We start from the raw sequence: 17895 nt of genomic DNA, 5'->3' as shown, positions 1-17895 counted from the left end.
GTAGTTGTAGTATTGGTGTAAAGGTGGTAGTAGTAGTAATGATGATGGTAGTTGTAGTATTGATGTAATGGTGGTGGTAGTAGCAGTAGTAATGATGATGGTAGTTGTAGTAGTAGTAATGATGATGGTAGTTGTAGTATTGATGTAGGGTGGTGGTAGTAGTAGTAGTAATGATGATGGTAGTTGTAGTATTGATGTAAAGGTGGTGGTAGTAGTAATGATGATGGTAGTTGTAGTATTGATGTAATGGTGGTGGTAGTAGTAATGCTGATGGTAGTTGTAGTATTGATGTAATGGTAGTAGTAGTAGTAATGATGATGGTCGTTGTAGTATTGATGTAAAGGTGGTGGTAGTAGTAATGATGATGGTAGTTGTATTATTGATGTAATGGTGGTGGTAGTAGTAGTAATGATGATGGTCGTTGTAGTTGTCACGACTGTGACGGATGGTGGCGCCCCTCCTCGGCCGGGCGGGGCTCGGCGGTCGTCGTCGCCGAACTACTAGCTGCCATCGATCCTTGTTTTGTCCCCCGTGTTTGGGGCACCTTGTTTTGTTGTGCGCTTTGATCGCTGTGTTTGGGAAGGCTTGTATTTTTTCCGTTGTGCTTATTAAAGCCACTACCCTGCATCGCAGCTTCCTGCATTTGATTCCTCACCCACTACACACAAGCGTGACAGAAATCACGTACCCAAAACGTAATGGAGTCAGCAGGAGCTTCAGCGCCAGCCATGTCCATGGAGGAAACCGTGGATCAACACTCTACCCTGCTCCACCGGCTGGGTAACGCCATGGATCAGGTGTTGGCGCGCCTGGAGAGCTGGGACCGACGCGCTCTCGGCCCCTCGAACGCGGCAGTCCAACAGCCTGCGCCCCCCCCCAGCACCCACAGCTCCCAGTACCAGTGGGGTGAAGCTCGCCCCCCCCAGGGAGTACGATGGAACGGCCGCTGGGTGTAAGGGCTTCTTACTCCAGTTGGAGTTATACCTGGCGACCGTTCGTCCCCCTCCCTCGGGGGAGGAGAGCGTCAGCGTCCTCGTCTCCTGTCTCACGGGTAAGGCCCTGGAATGGGCAAACGCCGTGTGGGACAGTCCGGACTCAGCCAGGGACAACTACCCAGAGTTCACCCGCCGCTTTTGGGCAGTATTCGATCATCCCCCGGAGGGGAGAGCGGCGGGTGAGCGGCTGTTTCACCTGAGGCAGGAGACGAGGAGCGCGCAGGATTTCGCTCTCGAGTTCCGGACCCTGGCCGCGGGAGCAGGGTGGAATGAGAGGGCCCTTATAGACCACTACCGTTGTAGTTTGAGGGAGGACGTCCGCCGGGAATTAGCCTGTCGGGACACGACTCACACACTGGACCAACTGGTGGATCTGTCCATCCGACTGGACAATCTGCTGGCCGCCCGCGGACGTCCGACCCGGGCCCTGCTCATTCCACCCTCCAGCCCTCCTGCTCCCACGCCTATGGAGATAGGGGGGGCAGCAGCCAGGAAGACTGGAGGGGGGGGGTCGCTCCTGCACCTCATGTGGTCGCAGAGGGCACACTGTGGACCGGTGCTGGGGAGACTCCCCTAGGAGTCCAGACGGCAGGCAGAGCGCTCCTTTGACACCTCAGGTGAGTCAGCACCAGCCTCACCCAGAGCCCCCTGTACGTCACATGTATGTGTCAGTGTCTTTCCCTTGTTTCTCCCCTCACTCCCGGTTTAAGGCGCTAGTCGATTCAGGCGCAGCAGGGAGTTTTATGGACCGTGGGGTCGCGGCTAGGTTAGGGATTCCCTTGGTCCAGTTGGACCAACCCTTCCCCATACACGCCCTAGACAGTCGACCACTAGGGTCGGGGCTGGTCAGGGAGGTCACTGTACCTCTGGTCATGGTAATGCGGGGGGGTCATGAGGAGCAGATTAGTCTTTTCCTCATCGATTCCCCAGCGTTTCCAGTGGTTCTAGGGATTCCCTGGCTAGCCACTCACAACCCTAAGATTTCGTGGGGACAGAGGGCATTTAAGGGGTGGTCAAATGAGTGCTCGGGCAGGTGCATAGGAGTTTCCATCGGTGCGACTACGGTGGAGAGTCCAGACCAAGTCTCCACCGTGCACATTCCCTCAGAATATGCCGATTTGGCTATCGCCTTCAGTAAAACGAAGGCGACCCAATTACCACCTCATCGACGAGGAGACTGTGCGATAAACCTCCAGGTGGGCGCTGCCCTCCCTCGTAGTCACGTTTATCCCCTGTCTCAGGAGGAGACAGCGGCTATGGAGACATACGTCACTGAATCCTTGAGGCAGGGATACATTCGGCCATCTCACTCACCCGTCTCCTCGAGCTTTTTTTTCGTGAAGAAGAAGGAGGGAGGTTTGCGCCCGTGCATTGACTATAGAGGTCTAAATGCCATCACAGTGGGTTTCAGTTACCCACTACCTCTCATCGCCTCGGCGATGGAGTCATTTCACGGGGCGCGCTTCTTCACGAAATTGGATCTCAGGAGCGCATATAATCTGGTGTGTATCCGAGGAGGGGACGAGTGGAAAACTGCATTTAGTACCACATCTGGCCATTATGAGTACCTCGTCTTGCCGTATGGGTTAAAGAATGCTCCCGCAGTCTTTCAATCTTTTGTGGACGAGATTCTCCGGGACCTGCTCGGTCAGGGTGTGGTGGTGTACATCGATGACATTCTGGTCTACTCCGCTACACGCGCCGAGCATGTGTCTCTGGTGCGTAAAGTGCTTGGGCGACTGGTGGAGCATGACCTATACGTCAAGGCTGAGAAATGTGAGTTTTCCAAACCAGCCGTCTCTTTCTTGGGGTATCGCATTTCCTCATCAGGGGTAGTGATGGAATGTGACCGCGTCTCAGCCGTGCGTAATTGGCCGTAATCAGCCGTGCGTAAGTAGGTGCAGCGGTTTTTGGGATTTGCCAATTACTACCGGAGGTTTATCCGGGGCTTTGGGCAGGTGGCGGCTCCCATTACCTCACTGTTGAAGGGGGGCCCGGTGCGGTTGCAGTGGTCCGCGGAGGCGGACAGGGCCTTTAGTCGTCTGAAGGTTTTGTTCACCGACGCCCCGGTGCTGGCGCACCCGGACCCCTCTTTGCCCTTCATAGTGGAGGTGGACGCGTCCGAGGCTGGGGTAGGAGCCGTGCTGTCCCAGCGCTCGGGCGCCCCCCCCAAGCTCCGCCCCTGCGCCTTCTTCTCTAGGAAGTTGAGTCCGGCGGAGCGTAACTATGATGTGGGGGACAAGGAGCTGTTGGCTGTGGTCAGAGCCCTGAAGGTGTGGAGACATTGGCTTGAGGGGGCGCGCCACCCTTTTCTCATCTGGACTGACCACCGCAATCTGGAGTACATCCGGGCGGCGAGGAGACTGAACCCGCGTCAAGCCAGGTGGGCGATGTTCTTTACGAGATTTCGGTTTAACATCTCGTATATCCCAGGTTCCCGGAACACTAAGGCCGACGCACTGTCTCGTCTCCATGACGCCGAGGAACGGTCCACCGAGCCCACGCCTATCCTTCCAGCCTCCTGCCTGGTGGCACCAGTGGTCTGGGAGGTGGACGCGGACATCGAGCGGGCGTTACGGACGGAGCCTACTCCTCCGCAGTGTCCAGTGGGTCGTAAGTACGTTCCGCTCGGTGTTCGCGATCGGCTGATTCGGTGGGCTCACACGCTTCCCTCCGCGGGTCACCCAGGGGTTGAGCGGACGGTGCGTGGTCTTAGTGGGAGATACTGGTGGCCCACCTTGGTGAAGGACGTGAGGCACTATGTCTCCTCCTGTTCGGTGTGCGCTCAGAGTAAGGCTCCCAGGCACCTGCCTAGAGGGAAATTACAACCCCTCCCGGTTCCACAACGACCATGGTCCCACCTGGCGGTGGATTTCTTGACCGATCTCCCGCCGTCTCAGGGCAACACTACGATCCTGGTCGTTGTGGACCGGTTTTCTAAGTCCTGCCGTCTGATTCCGTTACCCGGTCTTCCTACGGCCCTGCAGACTGCGGAAGCCTTATTCACCCACGTCTTCCGGCACTACGGGGTGCCCGAGGATATCGTCTCAGATCGAGGCCCCCAGTTCACGTCCCGAGTGTGGCGGGCGTTTATGGAGCGGCTGGGGGTTTCGGTCAGTCTGACCTCGGGGTTTCACCCCGAAAGTAATGGGCAGGTGGAAAGGGTAAACCAGGAAGTGGGCAGGTTCCTGCGGTCCTATTGCCAGGACCGGCCAGGGGAGTGGGCAAGGTTCGTGCCATGGGCCGAAATGGCTCAGAACTCTTTGCGCCACTCCTCCACCAACATGTCACCATTCAAATGTGTGTTGGGTTATCAGCCGGTCCTGGGGCCATGGCATCAGAGCCAGACGGAGGCCCCTGCGGTGGAGGAATGGGTGCAGCGCTCAAGGGAGACCTGGAACGCTGTGCAGGAATCCCTGGGACGAGCCAGGGAGCGACAGAAAGCGAGCGCTGACCGGCACCGCAGCGAGGCCCCCGTGTTCACCCCAGGGGAGAGAGTCTGGCTCTCGACCCGGAACCTGCCCCTCCGCCTGCCCTGCCGGAAGCTGGGTCCGCGGTTTGTGGGGCCATTTAAAGTCCTGAGGAGAATAAACGAGGTGTGTTACAGATTACAACTTCCTTCTTATTATCGTATTAACCCCTCGTTTCATGTGTCTCTCCTCAGGCCGGTGGTAGCTGGTCTGCTGCAGGAAAATGAGGTATGGGAGGTCCCTCCACCCCCCCTGGACATCGGGGGGGCCCCGGCGTACACAGTTCGATCCATCTTGGACTCCAGACGCCGGGCGAGGGGCCTGCAGTACCTCGTGGACTGGGAGGGGTACGGCCCGGAGGAGAGGTGCTGGGTACCGGTGGAGGACATACTGGACCCAGCGCTCACCCGGGAGTTCCACAGCCTCCATCCGGATCGCCCTGCGCCTCGCCCTCCGGGGCGTCCTCGAGGTCGGCGACGGCGCGCTGCGGGAGCCGCGCTGCGGGAGCCGCGCGTCAGGGGGGGAGTACTGTCACGACTGTGACGGATGGTGGCGCCCCTCCTCGGCCGGGCGGGGCTCGGCGGTCGTCGTCGCCGAACTACTAGCTGCCATCGATCCTTGTTTTGTTTCACTTTCGTTTGGTTAGGTCTAGGTAGGCACGCACCTGTTTTGGGTTAGTCATTAGTGGGGGGGTTATTTAGGTTAGCGTAGGATGTATGGTTTTTTGTAAGTGATTGTGTTTCTCTGTTTGCTTGCTTGGTGACACTCTGATTTTGTAATTTTCAGTAGTGCGTGTGTTTGCACCAACAGTGTTTTGTCCCCCGTGTTTGGGGCACCTTGTTTTGTTGTGCGCTTTGATCGCTGTGTTTGGGAAGGCTTGTATTTTTTCCGTTGTGCTTATTAAAGCCACTACCCTGCATCGCAGCTTCCTGCATTTGATTCCTCACCCACTACACACAAGCGTGACAGTAGTATTGATGTAATGGTGGTGGTAGTAGTAATGATGATGGTAGTTGTAGTATTGATGTAATGGTGGTGGTAGTAGTAATGATGATGGTAGTTGTAGTATTGATGTAATGGTGGTGATAGTAGTAATGATGATAGTAGTTGTAGTATTGATGTAATGGTGGTGGTAGTAGTAATGATGATGGTAGTTGTAGTATTGATGTAAATGGTGGTGGTAGTAGTAGTAATGATGATGGTAGTTGTAGTATTGATGTAATGGTGGTGGTGGTAGTAGTAATGATGATGGTAGTTGTAGTATTGATGTAATGGTGGTGGTAGTAGTAATGATGATGGTAGTTGTAGTATTGATGTAATGGTGGTGGTAGTAGTAGTAATGATGATGGTAGTTGTAGTATTGATGTAATGGTGGTGGTAGTAGTAATGATGATGGTAGTTGTAGTATTGATGTAATGGTGGTGGTAGTAGTAGTAGTAATGATGATGGTCGTTGTGGTATTGATGTAATGGTGGTGGTAGTAGTAATGATGATGGTAGTTGTAGTATTGATGTAATGGTGGTGGTAGTAGTAGTAATGATGATGGTCGTTGTAGTATTGATGTAATGGTGGTGGTAGTAGTAGTAATGATGATGGTAGTTGTAGTATTGATGTAATGGTGGTGGTGGTAGTAGTAATGATGATGGTAGTTGTAGTATTGATGTAATGGTGGTGGTAGTAGTAGTAGTAATTATGATGGTCGTTGTAGTATTGATGTAATGGTGGTGGTAGTAGTAGTAATGATGATGGTAGTTGTAGTATTGATGTAATGGTGGTGGTAGTAGTAGTAATGATGATGGTAGTAGTAGTATTGATGTAATGGTGGTGGTAGTATTGATGTAATGGTGGTGGTAGTAGTAATGATGATGGTAGTTGTAGTATTCATGTAATGGTGGTAGTAGTAGTAATGATGATGGTCGTTGTAGTATTGATGTAAGGTGGTGGTAGTAGTAGCAGTAATGATGATGGTAGTTGTAGTATTGATGTAATGGTGGTGGTAGTAGTAGTAATGATGATGGTAGTTGTAGTATTGATGTAATGGTGGTGGTAGTAGTAATGATGATGGTAGTTGTAGTATTGATGTAATGGTGGTGGTAGTAGTAATGATGATGGTAGTTGTAGTATTGATGTAATGGTGGTGGTAGTAGTAGTAATGATGATGGTAGTTGTAGTATTGATGTAATGGTGGTGGTAGTAGTAATGATGATGGTAGTTGTAGTATTGATGTAATGGTGGTGGTGGTAGTAGTAATGATGATGGTAGTTGTAGTATCGATGTAATGGTGGTGGTAGTAGTAATGATGATGGTAGTTGTAGTATTGATGTAATGGTGGTGGTAGTAGTAATGATGATGGTAGTTGTAGTATTGATGTAATGGTGGTGGTAGTAGTAGTAATGATGATGGTAGTTGTAGTATTGATGTAATGGTGGTGGTAGTAGTAATGATGATGGTAGTTGTAGTATTGATGTAATGGTGGTGGTAGTAGTAGTAGTAATGATGATGGTAGTTGTAGTATTGATGTAATGGTGGTGGTAGTAGTAATGATGATGGTAGTTGTAGTATTGATGTAATGGTGGTAGTAGTAGTAATGATGATGGTAGTAGTAGTATTGATGTAATGGTGGTGGTAGTAGTAATGATGATGGTAGTTGTAGTATTGATGTAATGGTGGTAGTAGTAGTAATGATGATGGTAGTAGTAGTATTGATGTAATGGTGGTGGTAGTAGTAATGATGATGGTAGTTGTAGTATTGATGTAATGGTGGTGGTAGTAGTAGTAGTAATGATGATGGTAGTTGTAGTATTGATGTAATGGTGGTGGTAGTAGTAATGATGATGGTAGTTGTAGTATTGATGTAATGGTGGTGGTAGTAGTAATGATGATGGTAGTTGTAGTATTGATGTAAAGGTGGTGGTAGTAGTAATGATGATGGTAGTTGTAGTATTGATGTAATGGTGGTGGTAGTAGTAATGATGATGGTAGTTGTAGTATTGATGTAATGGTGGTGGTAGTAGTAGCAATGATGATGGTAGTTGTAGTATTGATGTAATGGTGGTGGTAGTAGTAATGATGATGGTCGTTGTAGTATTGATGTAATGGTGGTGGTAGTAGTAGTAATGATGATGGTAGTTGTAGTATTGATGTAATGGTGGTGGTAGTAGTAATGATGATGGTAGTTGTAGTATTGATGTAATGGTGGTGGTAGTAGTAATGATGATGGTAGTTGTAGTATTGATGTAATGGTGGTGGTAGTAGTAATGATGATGGTAGTTGTAGTATTGATGTAATGGTGGTGGTAGTAGTAATGATGATGGTCGTTGTAGTATTGATGTAATGGTGGTGGTAGTAGTAATGATGATGGTAGTTGTAGTATTGATGTAATGGTGGTGGTAGTAGTAATGATGATGGTAGTTGTAGTATTGATGTAATGGTGGTGGTAGTAGTAGTAATGATGATGGTAGTTGTAGTATTGATGTAATGGTGGTGGTAGTAGTAATGATGATGGTAGTTGTAGTATTGATGTAATGGTGGTGGTAGTAGTAGTAATGATGATGGTAGTTGTAGTATTGATGTAATGGTGGTGGTAGTAGTAATGATGATGGTAGTTGTAGTATTGATGTAATGGTGGTGGTAGTAGTAGTAATGATGATGGTAGTAGTAGTATTGATGTAATGGTGGTGGTAGTAGTAATGATGATGGTAGTTGTAGTATTGATGTAATGGTGGTGGTAGTAGTAGTAATGATGATGGTAGTTGTAGTATTGATGTAATGGTGGTGGTAGTAGTAATGATGATGGTAGTTGTAGTATTGATGTAATGGTGGTGGTAGTAGTAATGATGATGGTAGTTGTAGTATTGATGTAATGGTGAGGATGACAGTTAGTTCTAAGTTAGTTCTAGTTTCATTTTCCATGTTTAGCCTTTTCTATGTATTATATCTATTCTACTATTGACTGTTACCATTTTATTGTTGTTACTTTTAGAATTGTTTTGTATTATTATTTACTACCATTTTATATTATTATTCTTTATTCTTTACTATTTTATTACAACGTATATTGTATACATTATTGCTTTGGCAATATTGACAAAACGTTTTTCATAAAGCAGCTTGAATTTGAGAGAGAGAGAGAGAGAGAGCACGAGAGAGAGAGAATGAGAGAGAGTATGAGAGAGAGAGAGCATGAGAGAGAGAGAGCATGAGAGAGAGAATGAGAGAGAGAGAGAGAGAGAGAGAGAGAGAGAGAGAGAGAGAGCATGTGAGAAAGCATGAGAGAGAGAGAATGAGAGCGAGAGAGAATGAGAGAGAGAGGGAGAGAGAATGAGAGAGGGAGAGAGAATGAGAGAGAGAGAATGAGAGAGAGAGAGAGAGAGAGAGAGAGAGCGAGAGCAAGAGCAAGAGCAAGAGGGAGAGAGACTATAAACCACCTGGTGGACAGCCGGTCCAGCTCATTTGGATGCTTGCTTATTGATCCAAGAGCCTCATCAAACGTTCTCCAGCTAGATTCAGCTAGAAGCATACTGACACCCTATAACTCTCAATACCTCAGTAATCTCTGACATGTCTTACTAAGCCCTTCTACAGTACCAGTCATTGGAATGCATGTCCATGGTGATGTTCAGTACAGAAAAAAAACGTCCAGTGAGATCACAGATTTTTGTTAACTATTGCAAAACATTGTCACGGTGCGCTACACTGAACAGAACCCAGGTGTTTTCTACCAGCTACGCATGGACCATAACAACACAGTGTATTCAGTTCATTCAGAGTCCTCCCGCTTTAATTCTCTGAAAAGGTCTTACTCTATTTTAAGGCACTTTAGACGCCGGATGGCTACTTACTTTTCTAATAGCCAAAACCCAATTACCCAGAAACACCTCTGGGAAAGCACTTTACTCCATTGATTTGGTTGCTCGGAGAGCTCAAGGGTTCACTGTCTATTTTGAAATTGTTTCTAAGTTCTGTAAGAAAACATCTATGTCCCTCATCAGTTACCCAGGTCGCATACAGAGGCTCTCAGAACTGGAAGATCAGATAAAAGCTTGTTCTTTGTCTACGGCCTGATTCCCCTCTGGATCGCGGGCCCTCTTCATAATCACATTTCAGTGTTACCATCAGTGGGATAACATCACTGTGTTATTGTGTAAAGATGTATCAGTCATTCATCAGGGTACATTGGTAATATTACTGACGGTAATACAAAGTAGCTTTCTGATGTTTTCCAATACCAAGGGTGGCTAGGGAACAGAGGACGGAGACAAAGCATCTCCTGTATTTCTTGATTAAATCTAGGAGACCCACCAATGTCAGTTAGATAGATAAAGCAGAGAGCTGGCCAAGACTCTCTCTCTCTCCCCCCCTCTCTCCATCTCTACATCTCACTCTTAATCTCTCGATCTCTCTCTCCCTCCGAGAATTCAATTAGGTATTGCAAATAGACTGGAGACTCCAGAGCGGAGGTCTTACTAAATGGAGTGCAGACAGTTACATTTTGTATTACTCTTTACTTTCTTCTATTTTTGCTGCTGAACCTGTTGAGAGTTGAACCTGACGAGAGGTGAACCTGTTGAGAGTTGAACCTGTTGAGAGTTGAACCTGACGAGAGTTGAACCTGACGAGAGGTGAACCTGACGAGAGGTGAACCTGACGAGAGGTGAACCTGACGAGAGGTGAACCTGACGAGAGGTGAACCTGACAAGAGTTGAACCTGACAAGAGGTGAACCTGACGAGAGTTGAACCTGACGAGAGGTGAACCTGTTGAGAGTTGAACCTGACGAGAGGTGAACCTGACGAGAGGTGAACCTGACGAGAGGTGAACCATGACGGGAGGTGAACCTGACCGGAGGTGAACCTGACGAGAGGTGAACCTGACGGGAGGTGAACCTGACGAGAGGTGAACCTGACGGGAGGTGAACCTGACGAGAGGTGAACCTGACCGGAGGTGAACCTGACGAGAGGTGAACCTGACGAGAGGTGAACCTGACGAGAGGTGAACCTGACGAGAGGTGAACCTGACGAGAGTTGAACCTAACGAGAGTTGAACCTGGCGAGAGGTGAACCTGACGAGAGGTGAACCTGACGAGAGGTGAACCATGACGGGAGGTGAACCTGACAGGAGGTGAACCTGACGAGAGGTGAACCTGACGGGAGGTGAACCTGACGAGAGGTGAACCTGACCGGAGGTGAACCTGACGAGAGGTGAACCTGACGAGAGGTGAACCTGACGAGAGGTGAACCTGTTGAGAGTTGAACCTGACGAGAGGTGAACCTGACGAGAGGTGAACCTGACGAGAGGTGAACCTGACGAGAGGTGAACCTGACGAGAGGTGAACCTGACGAGAGGTGAACCTGACGAGAGTTGAACCTAACGAGAGTTGAACCTGGCGAGAGGTGAACCTGGCGAGAGGTGAACCTGACGAGAGGTGGACCTGATGAGATGTGGACCTGCAAGTAAGCATTTCATTGCACTGTGTATTCCATGTATACAATGCATTCGGAATGTATTCAGACCCCTTCCCTTTTTCCACATTTTGTTATGTTACAGCCGTATTCAGAAATGTATTAAATAATGTTTTTCCCTCATCAATCTGCACACAATACCCGATAATGACAAATCAGGTTTTTAGACATTTTTGCAAAAGTATTAAAAATAAAAACAGAAATACCTTATTTACGTAAGTATTCCGATCCTTTGCTATGAAACTGGAAATTAAGCTCAGGTGCAGCCTGTTTCCATTCATCATCCTTTATATGCTTTTTATAACTTGATTGGAGTCCAACTGTGGTAAATTCAATTGAATGGACATGATTTGGAAAGGCACACACCTGTCTATATAAGTCTATATAAGGTCCCACAGTTGACAGTGCATGTCAGAGCAAAAACCAAGCCATGAGGTCAAAGGAATTGTCTGTAGAGCTCCGAGACAGGATCGTGTCGAGGCACAGATCTGCAGCATTGAAGGTCTCCAAGAACACAGTGGCCACCATCATTCTTAAATGGAAGAAGTTTGGAACCACCAAGACTCTTCCTAGAGCTGGCCGCCCGGCCAAACTGAGCAATCGGAGGATAAGGGCCTTGAGACAGAGGTGACTAAGTAGCCGATGGTTTGACAGAGCTCCAGAGTTCCTCTGTGGAGATGGGAGAACCTTCCAGAAGGACAACCATCTCTGCAGCACTACACCAATCATTTTACATTTGACATTTTAGTCATTTAGCAGACGCTCTTATCCACATTACAGCCCCCTTGGAGTTTGCCAAAAGGCACCTAAAGGACTCTCAGACCATGAGAAACAAGATTCTCTGGTCTGATGAAACCAAGATGGAATTCTTTGGCCTGAATGCCAAGTGTTATGTCTGGAGGAAACCTGGCACCGTCCCTACAGTGAAGCATGGTGGTGGCAGCATCATGCTGTGGGGTTGTTTTTCAGCGCCTCTGCACAAGTCTTTGAATGTCTTTGAGTGGCCCAGCTAGAGTTCGGACTTGAACCCGATCAAACATCTATGGAGAGACCTAAAAAAAGCTGTGCAGCAATGCTCCCCATCCAACCTGACAGAGCTTGAGAGGATCTGCAGAGAAGAATGGGAGAAAACCCCCAAATACAGGTGTGCCAAGCTGACCCAAGAAGACTTGAGGCTGTAATCACTGCCGAAGATGCTTGAACAAAGTACTGAGTAAAGGGTCTTAATACTTATGTAAATTTGATATTCAATTCTAAAAACCTGTTTTTGCTTTGTCATTATGGGGTATTGTGTGTAGATTCATGAGAAAAAAACGAACTATTTAATCAATTTTAGAATAAGGCTGTAACGTAACAAAATGTAGAAAAAGTCAAGGGGTCTGAATACTTTCCGAATGCACTGTATATATGACTGATAAACAAACATGAACAAGGAAAGACAGAGTATATATGCTTTCAGAGTAAGCACAGGCAGGAAGGGGAGTGTGTAATACTGTTACTCAGGATGTAATGTCATGACATCTTGTGACAGCTTTGTCTTAAACAAGAGCTACAAGCCACATGGGAGTGTGACCATCCATGACAATGCAGCACTCAATGGGAAACATCACCTTGGAAAGCAAATTAATATGATGCTTTGCCAATACTGATGTAATATTTGTCACAATGACCATTTCATTGACCTATGACTTCAAATTGTCATTGGTCTTAATCTCCTTATTATTATGTGTGATTATAGGTTGAGGTGTATACCATATCTAAGTTGAGGTGTATATCATATATAAGTTGAGGTGTATATCATATCTAAGTTGAGGTGTATATCATATCTAAGTTGAGGTGTATACCATATCCAAGTTGAGGTGTATATCATATCTAAGTTGCGGTGTATATCATATATAAGTTGAGGTGTATATCATATATAAGTTGAGGTGTATATCATATATAAGTTGAGGTGTATATCATATCTAAGTTGAGGTGTATATCATATATAAGTTCAGGTGTATATCATATCTAAGTTGAGGTGTATACCATATCTAAGTTGAGGTGTATATCATATATAAGTTGAGGTGTATACCATATCTAAGTTGAGGTGTATACCATATATAAGTTGAGGTGTATACCATATCTAAGTTGACGTGTATACCATATCTAAGTTGAGGTGTATATCATATATAAGTTGAGGTGTATATCATATATAAGTTGAGGTGTATACCATATATAAGTTGAGGTGTATATCATATCTAAGTTGAGGTGTATATATATCTAAGTTGAGGTGTATATCATATCTAAGTTGAGGTGTATAACCTATCTAAGTTGAGGTGTATATCATATCTAAGTTGAGGTGTATATCATATATAAGTTGAGGTGTATACCATATCTAAGTTGAGGTGTATATCATATCTAAGTTGAGGTGTATACCATATCTAAGTTGAGGTGTATACCATATCTAAGTTGAGGTGTATATCATACATAAGTTGAGGTGTATACCATATCTAAGTTGAGGTGTATATCATATCTAAGTTGAGGTGTATACCATATCTAAGTTGAGGTGTATACCATATCTAAGTTGAGGTGTATATCATATCTAAGTTGAGGTGTATATCATATATAAGTTGAGTTGTATAACATATCTAAGTTGAGGTGTATATCATATCTAAGTTGAGGTGTATACCATATCTAAGTTGAGGTGTATACCATATATAAGTTGAGGTGTATACCATATATAAGTTGAGGTGTATATCATATCTAAGTTGAGGTGTATACCATATCTAAGTTGAGGTGTATACCATATATAAGTTGAGGTGTATACCATATATAAGTTGAGGTGTATATCATATCTAAGTTGAGGTGTATATCATATCTAAGTTGAGGTGTATACCATATCTAAGTTGAGGTGTATACCATATATAAGTTGAGGTGTATATCATATCTAAGTTGAGGTGTATACCATATCTAAGTTGAGGTGTATACCATATATAAGTTGAGGTGTATATCATATCTAAGTTGAGGTGTATATCATATCTAAGTTGAGGTGTATATCATATCTAAGTTGAGGTGTATACCATATCTAAGTTGAGGTGTATATCATATCTAAGTTGAGGTGTATATCATATCTAAGTTGAGGTGTATATCATATCTAAGTTGAGGTGTATACCATATCTAAGTTGAGGTGTATATCATATCTAAGTTGAGGTGTATATCATATCTAAGTTGAGGTGTATATCATATATAAGTTGAGGTGTATATCATATCTAAGTTGAGGTGTATACCATATCTAAGTTGAGGTGTATATCATATCTAAGTTCAGGTGTATAACATATCTAAGTTGAGGTGTATATCATATCTAAGTTCAGGTGTATATATATCTAAGTTGAGGTGTATATCATATCTAAGTTGAGGTGTATATCATATGTAAGTTGAGGTGTATACCATATCTAAGTTGAGGTGTATATATATCTAAGTTGAGGTTTATATCATATATAAGTTGAGGTGTATAACATATCTAAGTTGAGGTGTATATATATCTAAGTTGAGGTGTATATATATCTAAGTTGAGGTTTATATCATATCTAAGTTGAGGTGTATAATATATCTAAGTTGAGGTGTATATCATATATAAGTTGAGGTGTATATATATCTAAGTTGAGGTGTATATCATATCTAAGTTGAGGTGTATAACATATCTAAGTTGAGGTGTATATATATCTAAGTTGAGGTGTATATCATATCTAAGTTGAGGTGTATAACACATCTGTCCAAACAAAGGTTGTTTCTCATAATTTTCTCACAATAGATTGTTGCTTAATTTATTTCTCACTGTCTTGAATATGCAGATCATGTCCACACCTTGTTTTATGGAGTGCATGCTTTCATCACAGTTCTAATGGGGAATAACTAACTAGGCTTACTGGTTATAACTACATGTAAATGCATGGCACGAAAGTCATTGTTCATTCTCTTTGTGCCTGCCAAAGCCATCTGCATAGTGATGTTGCTGATGTAAATACAGCATCTATTTATAATCTATTTACAAGCTGTCATATGATTTATTCATTTAAAACTTTTTATGTTAGATTTTGAGTAGCAGCCTGAATCAAGCCTGTTGAAGCAGTCCTGGGATTCAACATGTGAATAGACAGTAGTAATACATGGATAGATTAGGATCAGAGGTGCTAGAATACATGCATTGAAAACATGGAGTGATACAGTATGTTCAGCACAGTAACTGTCAAAATGTATCCCCTGCATGTATGTACATGTGCACAACTAATGTTGACCAACAACTTCATTTGAAAGCAGCACTGAACACCAATAACACATCTAATGAACATTTAGGATGCACATAACAATACAATTAAAATACATGCATTACTTCTTACCCTTCAATAGGCAGACAGTGACTGCAATGTAGAGGAGAGCATTCCATGGACCCATCATTGCGTTCAATAGAAGTGTCTGGCATAGACCCACTGAACTCCGGATGTATTTTAATTCATAAAAATATCAAACATCAATGATCATCCTCTATAGTCTTCCTCACTGAAGTGTGAAGGCTGGAAGAGATGTGAGCGGGGGAGGCGGCAGCAGTGGGACTGGGACCTAGATAAAGCCGCCGCCCCTCCTACTAAATATGTTTGACAAGAGAGGGGTCTGTCACATTGCGCTGCAGTGACAGACTTGCTGTTGCCTTTCGCAAAAGTGCAATAAAGTAAACCATTGTCACTATACCGGAGACATTGTGCCACCTGACTAGTTATACAATTTATGCGCGCAGCAATGTTGACGATAGCTGCAGTGGCCAAACTTTACGCACAGCACTTTTTCTTGTCAAATGATGTCTACATGTTACTTCAAATAGGGAAATGTAAAAGTAAATGTTCAGGCTATTAAAACATGACATCTGAAGTGTTTCTGAATGTTTTCGGATTTCTTTCAGTAACGCAGTTGATTGGATTTTTCTCTGACACCATGCTGATGTGGAGGATAATCAGCGCCACTTTGAAAATGAAATGCTAAATTGGAATGTGAAAATGATAAAAGTATTTATATTTTCATATTAGTGGTCATTATTTTTGCCACAATAAACTTAATTAAAAATTTAAACTGAAAATGGTTAATTGAAAAATGGAAAATGTAAAGTGAAATGTTTAATTAAAATGGTAAATGATACACAGAAAATGGCAAATGCAATGTGAAATGGAAAGTGCCTGTTTTCATTTTCCAACTGCCTAATTTAGCATTTTTTAAATTTGTTTAATGTATGCAAATTGCTTCCTGGAGGCATGAACCAGGACAGCATCACAACACCACCATGCACCACCGTACATCCTAGACATGTCGGGCTCTCTGCGCATTGATTTTAGACTAGTGTAATGACAGGGTTGGAACCTGCTGTTCTGTACACCAGAACAACACTTTAGCCTGCTAAGACAAAAATATAAATGCAACATGCAACAATTTCAACAAGTTTACTGAGTTACAGTTCATATAAGGAAATTTAAACGAATTCATTAGGCCCTAATCTATGGATTTCACATGACTGGGCAGGGGCACAGCTATGGGTGGGCCTGGAAGGGCATAGGCCCACCCACTTGGGAGCCAAGCCCACCCACTGGGGAGCCAGGCCCAGTTTTTCCCCACAAAAGGGCTTTATTACAAACAGAAATACTCCTCAGTTTCATTAGCTGTCCGGGTGTCTGGTCTCAGATGATCCCATAGGTGAAGAAGCCGGATGTGGAGGTCCGGGCATACATGGTCTGTGGTTGTGAGGCCGGTTGGACGTACTGCCAAATTCTCTAAAACGACGTTGTGATAGAGAATTGAACATTCAATTCACTGGCAACAGCTCTGGTGGACATTCCTGCAGTCAGCATGCCAATTGCATGCTTCCTCAAAACTTGAGACATCTGTGGCATTGTGTGGTGTGACAAAACTGCACATTTTAGAGTGGCCTTTTATTGTACCCAGCACAAGGTGCACCTGTGTCATGATCATCCTGTTTAGTCAGCTTCTTGATATGCCACACCTGTAGGGTGGATGGATTATCTTGGCAAAGGAGAAATGCTTTCTGACAGGGATGTAAACTAATTTTACATTGTGCGTATGGAAAATGTCTGGGATCTTTTATTTCTGCTCATTGTCGTGTCTTTGGCTATGCCGGAATAAGTGATATGACATGCTATTCTAAAAAATCATTTCTCTGTAATTAATATTACCTGATTAAGCTAATCAGGTAAATGTAATTAACTAGAAAGTCGGGGCACCACGAACGATTATTTATAGAGCTGTTATCTTCCGAATAAACTCTTAAAGACCTAGTAATCTTTTGCATCAGTAGCACTCAATATTTAATCCTCACCTTATTCAGTCTCATCTGAAAGTTGTAAATTCTTGGTTATCTTCACGAACCCTGGCTCACAAGTTGAATCAGCAATGCAAAATTTGGTTTAATTATTTATTTACTAAATACCTAAATAATCACACAGAATTACATGTACACAGAATAGATCATACATTGAATACTAATTATGTCATAAAGCAAAACGTCCCTAACGGACAGAACAGATATGACGGCTGCTTACACAAAGAAAGGGGGTTGGGTTTGAGTGAAAGACGGGGAAGACTGAGTAACAAATGGAGAAGCTATGCTATCGTAAATACAGTATTTTATGCATTCTAAATAACCGTCCATTTGAAAAGGAAAATGCAATTAATATTTACTCTGAGCTGCGCTTCGGTAGATTGGTCGTAGATAGAAGGCTGGGTTGTCCAGCAAGGATCTCTTGTCCTCTGAAGAATGTCTAGTGGTGAACTGAAGCATGGTAGAATAGATACTCTGTCCGTCCTCTCCTAACCCACGTTTACCGTTGCTGCGGCTAACTCAATCGGCTAGGAGGTATCACTTCTTTAGTGAATAAGAGTTCAAAGTTTACACCAAGTTGCCATACTTTAAGCTCATGCTATATTCTGG

The 17895-nt window shown here is 44.5% G+C and overlaps 1 protein-coding gene across 1 annotated transcript in view; it reads right to left on the bottom strand.

Moving 5' to 3' along the window:
- LOC115166808 (neuronal acetylcholine receptor subunit alpha-7-like) overlaps window positions 1-15873 on the bottom strand; it is a 43952-nt gene extending 28079 nt beyond the window's left edge. Inside the window, exon 1 of the mRNA XM_029720642.1 lies at window positions 15305-15873. Coding sequence (XP_029576502.1) covers window positions 15305-15362 — 58 coding nt within the window. The 5' untranslated portion in view covers window positions 15363-15873. The remainder of the gene's footprint in view (window positions 1-15304) is intronic.
- Between the last annotated feature and the right edge of the window lie 2022 nt (window positions 15874-17895).

Source organism: Salmo trutta, chromosome 29 (assembly GCF_901001165.1).
Source record: "Salmo trutta chromosome 29, fSalTru1.1, whole genome shotgun sequence".
NCBI lineage: Eukaryota > Metazoa > Chordata > Actinopteri > Salmoniformes > Salmonidae > Salmo > Salmo trutta.
This window is presented reverse-complemented; position numbering and strand designations above follow the sequence as displayed.